Source organism: Gymnogyps californianus, chromosome 1 (assembly GCF_018139145.2).
Source record: "Gymnogyps californianus isolate 813 chromosome 1, ASM1813914v2, whole genome shotgun sequence".
NCBI classification, from domain to species: domain Eukaryota; kingdom Metazoa; phylum Chordata; class Aves; order Accipitriformes; family Cathartidae; genus Gymnogyps; species Gymnogyps californianus.
In genome coordinates this window covers 37,964,336-37,976,622 of record NC_059471.1, presented here as the reverse complement: position 1 = coordinate 37,976,622, position 12,287 = coordinate 37,964,336, and the positions used below count along the sequence as shown (strand labels likewise).

The following is a 12,287-nucleotide window of genomic DNA, read 5'->3' as shown; positions in this document are numbered from 1 at the left end:
ACTTTATTTATTTTTTTTTTCCACAGAACAAACTATTAAGTGAGTCAGGAAGGCCCTTAATGTTCCATGCTTTTCAGTTGTTAGTATAATCTTACATATTTTACAAGAAAAACAAGCAGTTCTTATTTCTACAATGGCTTTTCAGTGAATTTTTTCATTGGGATTATAATATTTTCATTAAGTGACCCCTGCTACATAGAGGGAAATAGAAGGATACAATATTGTAGTGTTACATACAAGATACTTAGAAGTCTAAAACAGTGGAATCCAAATGTAATTTTATTATTAAAAATATTTATGAATTGCATACCCAAGACATATTTTGCAAGCACTAAGAAAAAAAAAACAGGTTTAGTGTTCTTACATATATTTATATGGCTATTGTACGTGATTATTGAAAAAAAATTCCCCACTAGCTTTTTGATTTACCTTATGTAAAACACAGCTTTATCTTCCATATGTCTAGCCATCAGAAAGATAAATAGCAGCATGTTAGGTGTCGGAGGGACTGAAAACTTAAAAGGACTCAAGGCAAACTGGGTGATGGACAGTATACAATCAATTAGTAAGGAGCCTTAAGATCATCTAGTAACACTGTTTCCATTAAAGTGGAAAGCACAATGTATCCTGAGAATATCAGGCAGATTTGATCTACAGTCAAGGAAAAAAAAAACAAAATGCAAAACCAACCAAACAAAAACCACCAAAACCACAAAACTTGTACTAACGCAGTGCAGTTCAGTATTAGAGAGACAGCAGGAATAGAGCGCAGAATGGTAACTAGCAGGGGGTGAAGAGAAAACAAAATTATATTAAACTTACTAACAACGTAAAGAATTTTCATTAATTTACTATTGTCGATAATTATAAAGGTTGCCAAAACTAGACCAGAAGCTCAGGTGCTTAAACAACAGGTCATGTAATCAAAATAAGGTCACTGTGATATTTTGGCTGTTTTTTCAAGTGACTAGTTGAGCAACTTTTTGCCCTTTTTTTTTTTCCCCCTTCCTCCCAGTGGTATACTTTCACCACTTCACATCTGTTGGAAAAAAAATTTAAATTCAATACACGAGAACCAAAAAGTGTGCTGGAGAAAACAGTAAAGAGTAATCAATCTAACACATAGACTAAATTTATGCCTTTAAGTCACTTCACTAAATCTTTTCTTAATATCAACAAGTCTTTCAAAAAGGAGTCTGGAAAACTTGCAATATTAGGACATCAGAACTCACATACTGTATATTTCTATATTAATAACAAGTCTTCAGTACAGACAGCTCAGAAAGACTTAGCTATCTGGAAGTTACATGGAAGGACTGAAATAAAACTCAGCATAACACTTCTAATAAAACAAGTTCATTGTTGCTGATAACATCGATCAGTGAAAGAACAGTAATTATTGAAGTCAGTTTAAAATCTGTTTTGTTCTCTTGTAAAGAGAAAATACCACAAAGTTACTTAAATCTTATGACAAAGAATTAAGTATTAAGCAGCATGAGAACTTCATTTTGCATTTGTGTGTGCTATCTAGATTTATATATTAATATGAACACTGAGACAAAGCAAAGTGACCAACAGTGTTCAGCTTAAAAGACAAACCTGAGTATCAGAGCATGACTCTAATGGGTGATTAAGAACTGCAAATGCATTATGAGGACTAGAGTTAGCATTGAAACACACAAAAAAGTGAAGAGCAAGGTCCTAATCAACTTTCTCCTGCAAAAATCCTATAGCTGCAAGGACCTTTTAGCAACAAAACAGTAAAACTTCAGAAAGAAACAATAAAAATTTTGTTTACTGTGAAGATGATGGTTGGCATTTGTCTTATATAACTATAATGATCTAAATTTAGTTGTTTGAATTTACACTATTCACCTAGGCTCCCTTGAGAGAAAAGAGAGCCTTGAGAAAGGTATCTTCCATTTCTGAATGGACTGACAGGTCCTTGGAAAATTGTTACTTCTCCCCAGTAACAGCTGAGGAAGCCTCAATGACTAGATCTGGATGCAGCATGATGTTACGATCATGCTACTTCAGCGGCAGAATCCCCTCTCCATACATTATCCCACCATCTTGTGTCAGCTTTAACAAACTAACTCTGAAATAAAACAAACCAACCTCAGCAGAGCAAAAAAGTGGTCCATCTATTCAACTCATCCTGTGACTACATAACTGACAATCCAACATGGGAGGAGAGGGAAGAGGAAGAACATGTGGTCAGACATAGGCAGAAGAGGCAGGAAGAATGACCACTACTTCAGGTTGGCACCTCACTACTAGATCAACTTAGTCTTAACACCAGGCCAAGTTCTTAGACTGTGAGAGCTAACTTTCAGAGGGTTAAAGTAAAATAAAAGCCACTCCTCAAGATTGTAATCAAAAGCATGAAGAAAAGGCTGATTATTAACCCAGAAAAAGGGTCAAAGTAAGTACAATCGTACAGTAAGAAACTAGCACCTTACAGCTCAGCTAGTGGGATAAAAAGAAGGAGGAAAAAAAAAAGGTAAGTTTTCATAGAAACAGCAATGCATCAGCTGGGAAGAGCTTCAGATATCTTTTTTAGTACAAAAAGGCCATCTCAGAGGCCATAAGGGCATCTGAGAGCTACAAGCAACAACACAAGCTAAAAGGCCACTGGCAGGAAACAGTAGTTGACTGTTCAGCCTCTGCAACAGCAGTAACATGGCTATATGATCCAGAGGTAAGAAATTAAAATAAGCACAGTCAACTCATCATTAAGGAATCAATATACAAATATGAATACTTTTTGTGCAGCTTTTTATAGTAAGAGTAAACAGCAACGAATTGTGCACTCTTGATACTCTTTTTTTTTTTTTTTTTTTTTTTTTTTTTTTTTTTAAATCAAAATGTACCTCTATGTCCATGACATTCACAAATAAAGCCTTTGGAAGTTTCCAACCTCCATAAGGCTAATACATTCTAAACCTCATAAAACAGATTTTGAAGCATGTACCTCCACCACAATATTTGGCAAAGAAGAAATCATTGAAACAAGAATAAAATCATGATACAAAATAAAGTGATACAGATGTCTATTTTTAGCCATACATACACACGTAGTAAAAACCGTCAGAATATATATTTTAAAAGACTGTTTCCTAACCTTTACAGAACAACATACAATGTACATGAAACAAAACAGAAAACTGTTTAATAGAGTAAGCAACAACTTTTAGAGAGAAAATATGCATAAAACTGTTTGGCTGACAGGTCAATTATTCATTTTCAAACAATACAATTGGAATTTATTATACAGGAAGAATATCACATGATAATACACTTTTATGAAGTTTCATATAGATAACTAAAAATTGAGATTTTGTTCGTGTATTCACTTAACTATTTTTCTACACATGCAATTAACACCCTTTGCATGAGTAGGCATTACTTTCTGAAGGGTTACATATTTTGTACAGACTATTCAGTTTATATTTTTTAATACAATTTGTTATCACATACCCATGTGTCTGCATGAACAGGCCTGATGTTGCTGAGAAGCACCTCTTCATAATTTCCATAATCACAGAATTTAACAACTGCAGTTGTCCCAGAAGAATGGAGAGCTTCAATTTCTGCCCGGTAGAACTTAAAAGAGAAATTTTCACAGGTCATAAAATACTACCTGAAATACCACAAACAGCTTAACAAGTACCTTTTCATATATGTGTGTGTGTGTGTATATAAATATATAGTCTTAGTCAGTTTTATATTTTGAATAAGATTCGTACCAGATATTAAACTAGATATATTAAACTTCTACATGGTAGACTGCAAGGACACGGTAGAATGTATTTAGAATACTCTTTGAGAAAATATGCAGCTTACGAAATTAGACTAACATTTAAAAGACTTGTTTTCATTCCTCTGAAATGTGAAACACACAAATGCTGTTGTATACAGAAGTGTTACTGTAAGACTTTTTCTTAAAAATACATGTATCAGTAAGTGCGTATCAGCCATATATACTGTACATACTAATATATACCTATTTTAACACATAATAAAATTATAAAAATACGGTAAAACTGCCCCTTCAAACAGTCCTTCTCCTAAACACAAAACTTGATTTTTTGACATTTAGGCAAACACAGATCAGCTTTCTTCAAGATATTCAATCACTTTTATCTTATTGAACACAAAGAAATCTCTGCCTCCTAACATGGTTAAGCTCAGTACTGTATTTTATCATCACATTTCAAAATTGTCCTAGATGTGAGCAGCAGCATTTATTATAACTACCAAAAAAACAATAACCCTCAAAAAAACCCCTTTCTAATGTGATGAATACTTTTCAGGTAACAGTCTGGGATTACCTCATATCTACTTATTTCGCAAGTTTCATGCTTGCCAGAATTTCAAAAACTCATCTCACAGTAATGCAAACATGCTTCTCAAAATAGGAAACAATTCCATAATATGCCATTATATTTCACACTAATCCATCCACCCAAGCTACATATTCCCATTTCAGAGAGTCAACTCACTATGTTGCCACTGCCAAAAATTTTGCATGCCTTGTCATCTGTTTCAGTCTTACAAACTAAAGAGAGAAAAATAAAGTCATGTTGCTGAGCTAACACTATCTACTTCCTGTAAAAAAGACAAAAAAAGGAAGAAAACTTAAATAACATAAAATAAACAACAACAAAAAAAAGACAGAAAATGGTGGGAATAAAACCTATTCACAGAACAGTAATATTTAAGGTAGTTCTTTTCTCAGATTAACAGAAAGGGTCAAAAACTGAAGAAACTACCCAAGAAGAGTGACAGAGAACTCTTGAACAGATAATAAAAAAATAGCCTAAAACTTTTTTAGCAAAGGAGAAGATGAAAGGAAAGTGTCTTGCTGCAAGAGAAAATCTCATTAATAGGAAAAACAGCTGACGAGGAAATATTTAAAAACTTTTAAAAATCAGTAAAACAGAACTATCATGCAGCATAACTCATTTGTTCCACAAATTCTTCAGCTGATAGTCTACTAGTGATAATAAAAAATAAGCCTTTTGCTGTTTCCTTTCTGTAATGACTGAAATAAAAGAGTTTTTTAAACAGCTCCGTTCCTGCAGACTCCAGTCTTCCCTTGCACTAGTAAAGGTCGCACACTGACTTACTCTAGAAAAAGTCACGACATATCTACCATTACAGACTCTTCTAGATAGCACAGCATCCTGTTTCTTGTTCCTTGGAAAAGAAGATGGGCACCTAGATCTATACTCATCCCTTCAAATTTCTGGCACTTAAGTCAAATGCTTCAGTTAGGAGCTTAGTCATCCTAAACTCCACCTAAATGAGAGAAACAATCACCTTCAGGATGACTTAATCTAAGCGCTTAAAGTTTCATGCAATGAATATAAGCGACATATCTCATAAATAAAAAAAAAAATTAGAACAAAAAGCTAGCCAAGAAGCGCACTACACACCTATGAACAAAGCCCATGTGTCTGTGCTAGCGTGCTAGATCTCCCACCTGTACGTAAGAAAGCATCAAAGGTACAATTTGAGGTACTTCTCATTTGGCAAAGGCATACCTTGTTGTCTTCCCAATAAAGAGCAAAACATTCATCCCCTGGTCTCCAACTTTTTCCGTACTCCATGTGAATTGATGGTTCTAATATTTTCTCTGGTTTGATGGGCCCAGATCTCCTTTTGGGACCAGTGTTGTAATACAACATTTTATCATCAAAACATGGGATCATAGTGGGTCCTGATGATTTGATAGGTCCTACTCGTCTTCCTTTCTGATGATGCTCAGTATCTCCATTTGGTACAGCATTAAAATTATCAGTTCTACCAGGATTTTGGTAATCGTTATTAACGCCAAAATGTTGCTCACTTTTTACCATAAACGCTTCGCTACTTATTGTTCGTGCCTTCCTATCACAAAAATTTTCAGAATTGTGTATTTGGTTTTCCCTTTTCCCACGTTTCTGGTTATTGTTGTCTGTAGTATCTTGAGCAGCAGAGTTCTCCTTGAATTCTGTGAAAGACACCCCTTTTCCTACTCTGTTTTGCATATTGTTATCCCTTCTTTTGAAAGTAATATCACTCTGGTGAGTGGCTACGGGATAACCCAAATCCTTTGGCCTATCATTTCTAGGATAATGTCTGTCACTTTTATTTTTTTCATCTGTCCAATGCTCTAAAGAGCTGTGCCTTTCAGGACCTCTGTTTCTTGGTAACCCACCACTTTCCAAAGACTGCCTTGAATTTTGAATATCCCTTTGAAAACGAGGGGGTTTCTCATTCCTTGGTTGTCTCATGTCATTGCGAGATATGTGTCTTGAATGATTCTCTTTGATGCCATTCTGTTCTGTATTCATAACTTTGTGCTGTACTTGATGTGGTGGCTGAAATGGCAATTTTGGTTCTACAAAGAAAAAAATTATTTCAATTATTAACATATTTCACACAAATATATTTTAGAAATAGTGTTTCAGACCCTAACTGATAAAGCAACAGTATTATTTAGAAAACTATGCAATATTTACCTTTGTGATACAGAAATGGAATGGTACACAGAAAATTTAGCAGAGACATTTGAACTGCAATTCTTAGTTATTGAAAAACATACACTACTCTGGGCTGTACTTAGAACCAAACCACCTACCAGTATGAGAAAAGTCGGGCATAAATTTCCAGGAGGTTACTAATTTCTCCCTACAGACAGCAATAATTCACTTGAGTAACAGCCATTTAAGACAGAAAAAAAGAATTCCAACATGCAGAAAGGAAGAGCAAGGAAAATGAGGAGAAAAAAAGGAATACTCTTAATCTGAATTGAAACTTTCTGTAAAAATAACTTGTTAACAGCTATTCAGCATAAAAGACAAAGGCAAGAAACAGAAGTGATAAAATGAACACAGCTGACAAACCATAGATAACGGGAATAGTAACAAAGCCCAGAACTCTGGAGACTCTGATCAATGAGCCGTAACAGGAACTGCTCAAGCATTACTTTCAAGAGATTCAACCAGAACTCTAACTGATGAGAAGAAAAACAAGATTATCATGATCTCATGAGAAAGAGCAAACTTGCTACGGGATGCTGGGGGGGAGGGGAATTGTGGGGATCTGTGAAACTTTTTATGGAATTTTTTTTTTTTTTAGGCAAACGTGGAATTTTTAATGGGATGTTTAGGTGTTTAATAGGATGTTTAAGAGCCAAAGGAGGGGAAAGATCAAGGTGAATCCAGGAGGAATAAGCATGAGAAAATAAAGAAGGAATGACATTAAACAGGACAGTTGCAAGTAAGCAAGCTTCTGGTCAATACACTTGCCAGACCAACTCCTGCACGTGATCACTGTAGCCTGTCTCATCTCCTTATTAAATTCTGTTTCTAAAAATCTTCTGTGTGATTAAGCTCTCTATTGTCTGTGTGAGGGAACACGTTTTTAAACCTGCTGGCGAACTTGAGACAGGATAAGCTGGTAAGTGGGACAAGAAAGACCTGGCAGCTGAACACTGGAGAGACCATGGGTCTGAAGGCCATCTACCAGAGACACCACGGGTCTGGGCTCAGATACTGGACAGACCTACGTAAGTACACTCGTGTAACCCTCCTGCAAACTTCAGGTTGTACTAGCCAGCAAGTTGGACAAGAGGTATCTGAGGTGGGTACCAGAGGTCAAGGGTCTAGGGGCCAGGAGAGACCCACGTGAGTGTGTGCATGTGGGTGGCTGGGTATGAGATCTGCTAGCACATTTTGAACCTGATTGAAAAGGAAAGCATAAACCCATTAGAGTGATTCATGTTTATGTGAGCAATTTTGTGTCATGTGGGTGCCTGCAAAGGTGTCTTCTCTTGCCTGTGTCCACCTATGGCAGTTGGCCACGTATGTATTGTGTGCATGAGTCTGGTGTGCGTGCATGGGCCTGGTGGGACTATGCACTAAGGCTCTGTGCTGCTGGCCCTGAACACACTCCTATGGGAAGGAAAAACTAAGAACGTCAGTTTACATGTTACCACTAGAAACAATGAATGCTGAAACCTGACAACAAATGTATCAGTTTTTGTAACTACTTGCTACATGGTAAGAGTTAAAATTAAAGTGTAAATTTTAGCTTTTTTTTTTTTTCTAAAAAATACTTCCAAGCATCACATTATTATTAATAGCTCACAGAATTTTTTATAAATTTAATTGACTAAATTGGCTAGTAAGAATCTAGTTTTACTTTTACACACACTTGATTCACCCTAACTTTCAGAAGTCAAAAAGGTTTGACTAAAATGACCTAGTGTTTTGGGTTTTTGTAAAGTGATATAAGCATACATGAGTGTCGTGGTTTAACCCCAGCCAGCAACTAAGCACCACGCAGCTGCTCCCTCACTCCCCCCCTGCTCCCAGTGGGATGGGGAGGAGAATTGGGAAAGAAGGTAAAACTCATGGGTTAAGAACAGTTTAATAACTAGAGTAAAATATAATACTAACAATAATAATAATGAAATATAATAATAGTAATGAAAAGGAACATAACAAAAAAAAGAAGAGGGGAAAAAAAGGCAAAAAAAAACCCCAAAAAAGTGATGCACAATGCAATTGCTCACCACCCGCTGACCGATGCCAGAGCCGCGATCCGCCCCTCCCGGCCAACTCCCCCTGTTTATATACTGGACATGACGTTCCATGGTATGGAATACCCCTTTGGCTAGTTCGGGTCAGCTGCCCCGGCTATGCTCCCTCCCAGCTTCTTGCACACCTGCTTGCTGGCAGAGCATGGGAAACTGAAAAGTCCTTAAGTTAGGATAAGCACTACTTAGCAACAACTAAAACATCAGCGTGTTATCAACATTATTCTCACACTAAATCCAAAACCCAGCACTGTACCAGCTACTAAGAAGAGAGTTAACTCTATCCCAGCCGAAACCAGGACAATGATGCTTAGCATGATCGTAATCTTGATAAAAATACGTCTTACTGCAAAATTTATGACTTAGAAACCAATGTTTTTAATGCATGAATATGTAAATATATATTACTGAGAAAGAACCAAGTTTCATAAATATTAATTTTCGTTTTAAAAAAGAAAATATGACTTTTTAAAATCTTGTCACATTTAAAATTTTATTTTTTTTTTAGATTAAATCCTTCAAGTTTAGAAGTACCTCTATCTCTCCTTTACAAATGGAACATGAAAATACCGGTTTTCTTTGTTTTATATCTGTAACTTTTCTGTATCTTCATTACACTTTCCTACTTCTGTATAATACATACCAATCTTCTAGATTTCCTATCATCTAGAAAGCTTTATCTTCCTAATTAATTAAACAGTCTTCCTTCATGACATTTTTAATTTATATCTCTTCTCTGGTAGTAAAATCCTTGGGCTTCCACTCTTCCTGTTCCCAACCTGAACTCTCATGTCTGTTCCTGATGTTAACTACACATGAAATGATTGAGCTGTTTGATGACCTCTGAATGTTTACTGCCTTGTATACACCATTAAAGAAAAATGTGTATAAAATTCTAAAATACTTCATTATAAATCATCTTATTTAATATTTTGTAACATGAAATTCATTAAACAAAGTCACTTGCACAGGGGAAAGTTGTTCTAATGGTAAAAGTAGAAATGGGCTAAAGACTAGATTGGGCATGTTAGTATTTTGCTAGTTGGCAGGGTTTTAGGATTGACTTAGAATTTAAATGTTTCCTCTCAAGGGCTGTCCTTTGACCTTTTTCTAAATGAAGAAATATTTTCTGCACTGAGATGGGTAGTCACCTCAGACAGCGTCTAGTACGTACAAGGACGCTGTACAACTGCAAGACTTGTCCCCAAAGCATGCAGAGCAGTTACAATACTTTAGTTAAAGCCTTGAGGAAAAACTGAAACATATACATATTCTTCTATAATTGGAAAGAGTTTACTGAAATTTCTGTTCAATTCCATAGCATGTAATAAGTCATTTTAGCTATTGTCTAGGTACCTTAATGAAAATAGCTAGTTTTACTAGACACCAAAAATCTGGATGTAATAGATCTCTGAGCAACCTACTTCTGTCACACAACTGCAGAGATCTTCCCTTTCTACCCTTCTTCCACCTCTTTAACCTGCTTTCCAATAAAGTTACAAGCATTCTCATGTGAGACAATATTTTCTGTCTTTAGAAAGGCAATATTAATTTTCAAAATCTAGAAAGAAATAATTCAGAACTCAAATGCTATTCATCTACTTAACAAGAATTACCTGTAAAATAGGACTTTAAGAAGTTTCATCTAGAGTTATAACCCACTATTCCACAAAGCAGCATGGAGATTTAAAACAGAGTAACTGCTAAGAAAAAATACCAACAGATTTAAACATTGGCATGAATAGCTCCACCCAAAACTAAGTAGTTAGGAAGAATTCCTATTATCTCCTTTTTTCAAGCAACAGAGATTTTTAGCAGTATGGTAATAGAAAAGGTCATCTATTGCAGATCTACTTAACAACAACAAATTTCTAATGTATCACTTGCGAAAGTAGGTCTATTGGATGATCAAATAAATTATTTCTACCCAACATAATGTGATCATGATATAAAAGCAACAAGCTGATTTCAAAGTGTGTTGGAACTTTCAGTTACAGAATTCTTTTAAATAGTATGGGAAAATTAAAATAATACTAAATGTCAGACAGCATGGAAAGAGACTAGAGAATTTCAAAACAGTGAACATAAGCATCTTTTTTCTAGGTCTATTTACTATGACATACAAAAGCTGCTCACAAAACACCTGACATTTTTCTACTCTAACCTTAAGATATGTAAAAGCTAATAAACTGATGTCTTCTACGAAGATGCAGTTTTTGTGCTAAAAGCTTCCCAGGGGACTACTTCATACCCAACAGCCTTGAATGAGCAGGACATGTTAACCAATTGTTTCACGTTCAAGCACAACCCATTCACAAACAGAAACTGCCAAATAACAGTAAATGTTACTTTGTCAATAGCAGTCAACAAAAAAAGCCTAGAGATGAGAATATTACAGGTTCTTCATGAATTTGTGCTGTCTGGCCTGATCACTAAAAAAACTGAAGGGCATCTAAAGCTTCTTTAACAGAAAAAGTTAAGCGATGAGCGATGTTATTCACAGATTGTCTATTGCAGCTGCTGTTCCTTGCTTCTACTTCTTCTTGCCCCACCTCCAACAGAATTTAGCTAATGTTCCCAGAAAACTAGTAGTTCCTACAGGGCAGTAACAACAATATTAATTTGGCATTTAACAAGAAGATTTGGTACGCTACTCTGTCAAACAGTGAGATACATCAGCCCAGTCATCATCATTGTAACTGGACGTTTGGGAACGTGATCTGGAAAAAAAAACATTTCAAAATTAATGACAAGGGTCTCGTCATCTACTGGATAAGTTTTAAGATGACAACCAGCATTTCTCAGTTTGAAACCATCACTCAGTTATTTTACTCATTTTAGCTTTTGTATGTGATGACCCAAGATGACCCTACAGAACCAATCACATTCCCTTGCTTACAAGAAACCAGTAGGACTTGCTGCAGTTGGAAATCCCAGCTAATGCAATTTAAAAAGCACTGCTCCATGCACAACGGAATTTAAGTAGTATGGTTTCCTGTGGCTCTGTCCCGCGGATTTTATCATGTTTAATAATGTGGTTAAACTCAAAGACAGAAGCCCTTCCCACACCGGTGGCAATGATTTGGGTTTCTCCTTCCAACCTGAATTGTATTTTTATGCAACTTTATGGAAGCATGTCTTTGAGACATCTACCCCCACAGCATGTTCTATCTCGTACTGGTCAAAAAACTAAAAAATTAGAAAGAAATTAATGAGACATTTGCACACACTTCATGTCACGGAGTAAAATTCCAGTTACTCAAGAGCTTTGTCAAGTTACATAAATATCAGTATCATTCTTTCTAAAATGTAGTAACACTGAGGAACTGGAACCTGAGTTCATGTTTCCGCTGAAACAAAATAAATACAAGCTGAGAGGAGGATGATAATAACAATGAAGTGGCAACAGAACCCCAAAACATTCTGCCATTGCTTTCACTACAAAGTTTAATTTATAGGATTAAAGGACTGAAACAAAAATTGATAATTTTTTTATTACTCTTTAAACGTATGAAATTTACTATATTTTTCTCTCATATATTTAAAGAGAAGTTACTGACAAAATAAAAATACAAAAGTGTCCTAACATATGTCACCAATGCTAACATAATACTACAACAAAAATAAGTTTGTTTTTCTTGATAGTCACAATTAACACTGACTGAAGTTCAATTTTTAGAAGTAAAGCTGCATAATG

At 35.5% G+C, this 12,287-nt stretch overlaps 1 protein-coding gene across 3 annotated transcripts in view; it reads right to left on the bottom strand.

Moving 5' to 3' along the window:
• TDRD3 (tudor domain containing 3) overlaps window positions 1-12,287 on the bottom strand; it is a 109,684-nt gene that overhangs the window by 21,812 nt on the left and 75,585 nt on the right. For all 3 annotated transcript variants that reach the window (XM_050894777.1, XM_050894794.1, XM_050894786.1), the window contains exons 11-12: window positions 5,550-6,388; window positions 3,481-3,606 (exon numbers count right to left, since the gene is read on the bottom strand). In XM_050894777.1, the coding sequence (XP_050750734.1) occupies window positions 3,481-3,606; window positions 5,550-6,388 (965 nt within the window). The remainder of the gene's footprint in view (window positions 1-3,480; window positions 3,607-5,549; window positions 6,389-12,287) is intronic.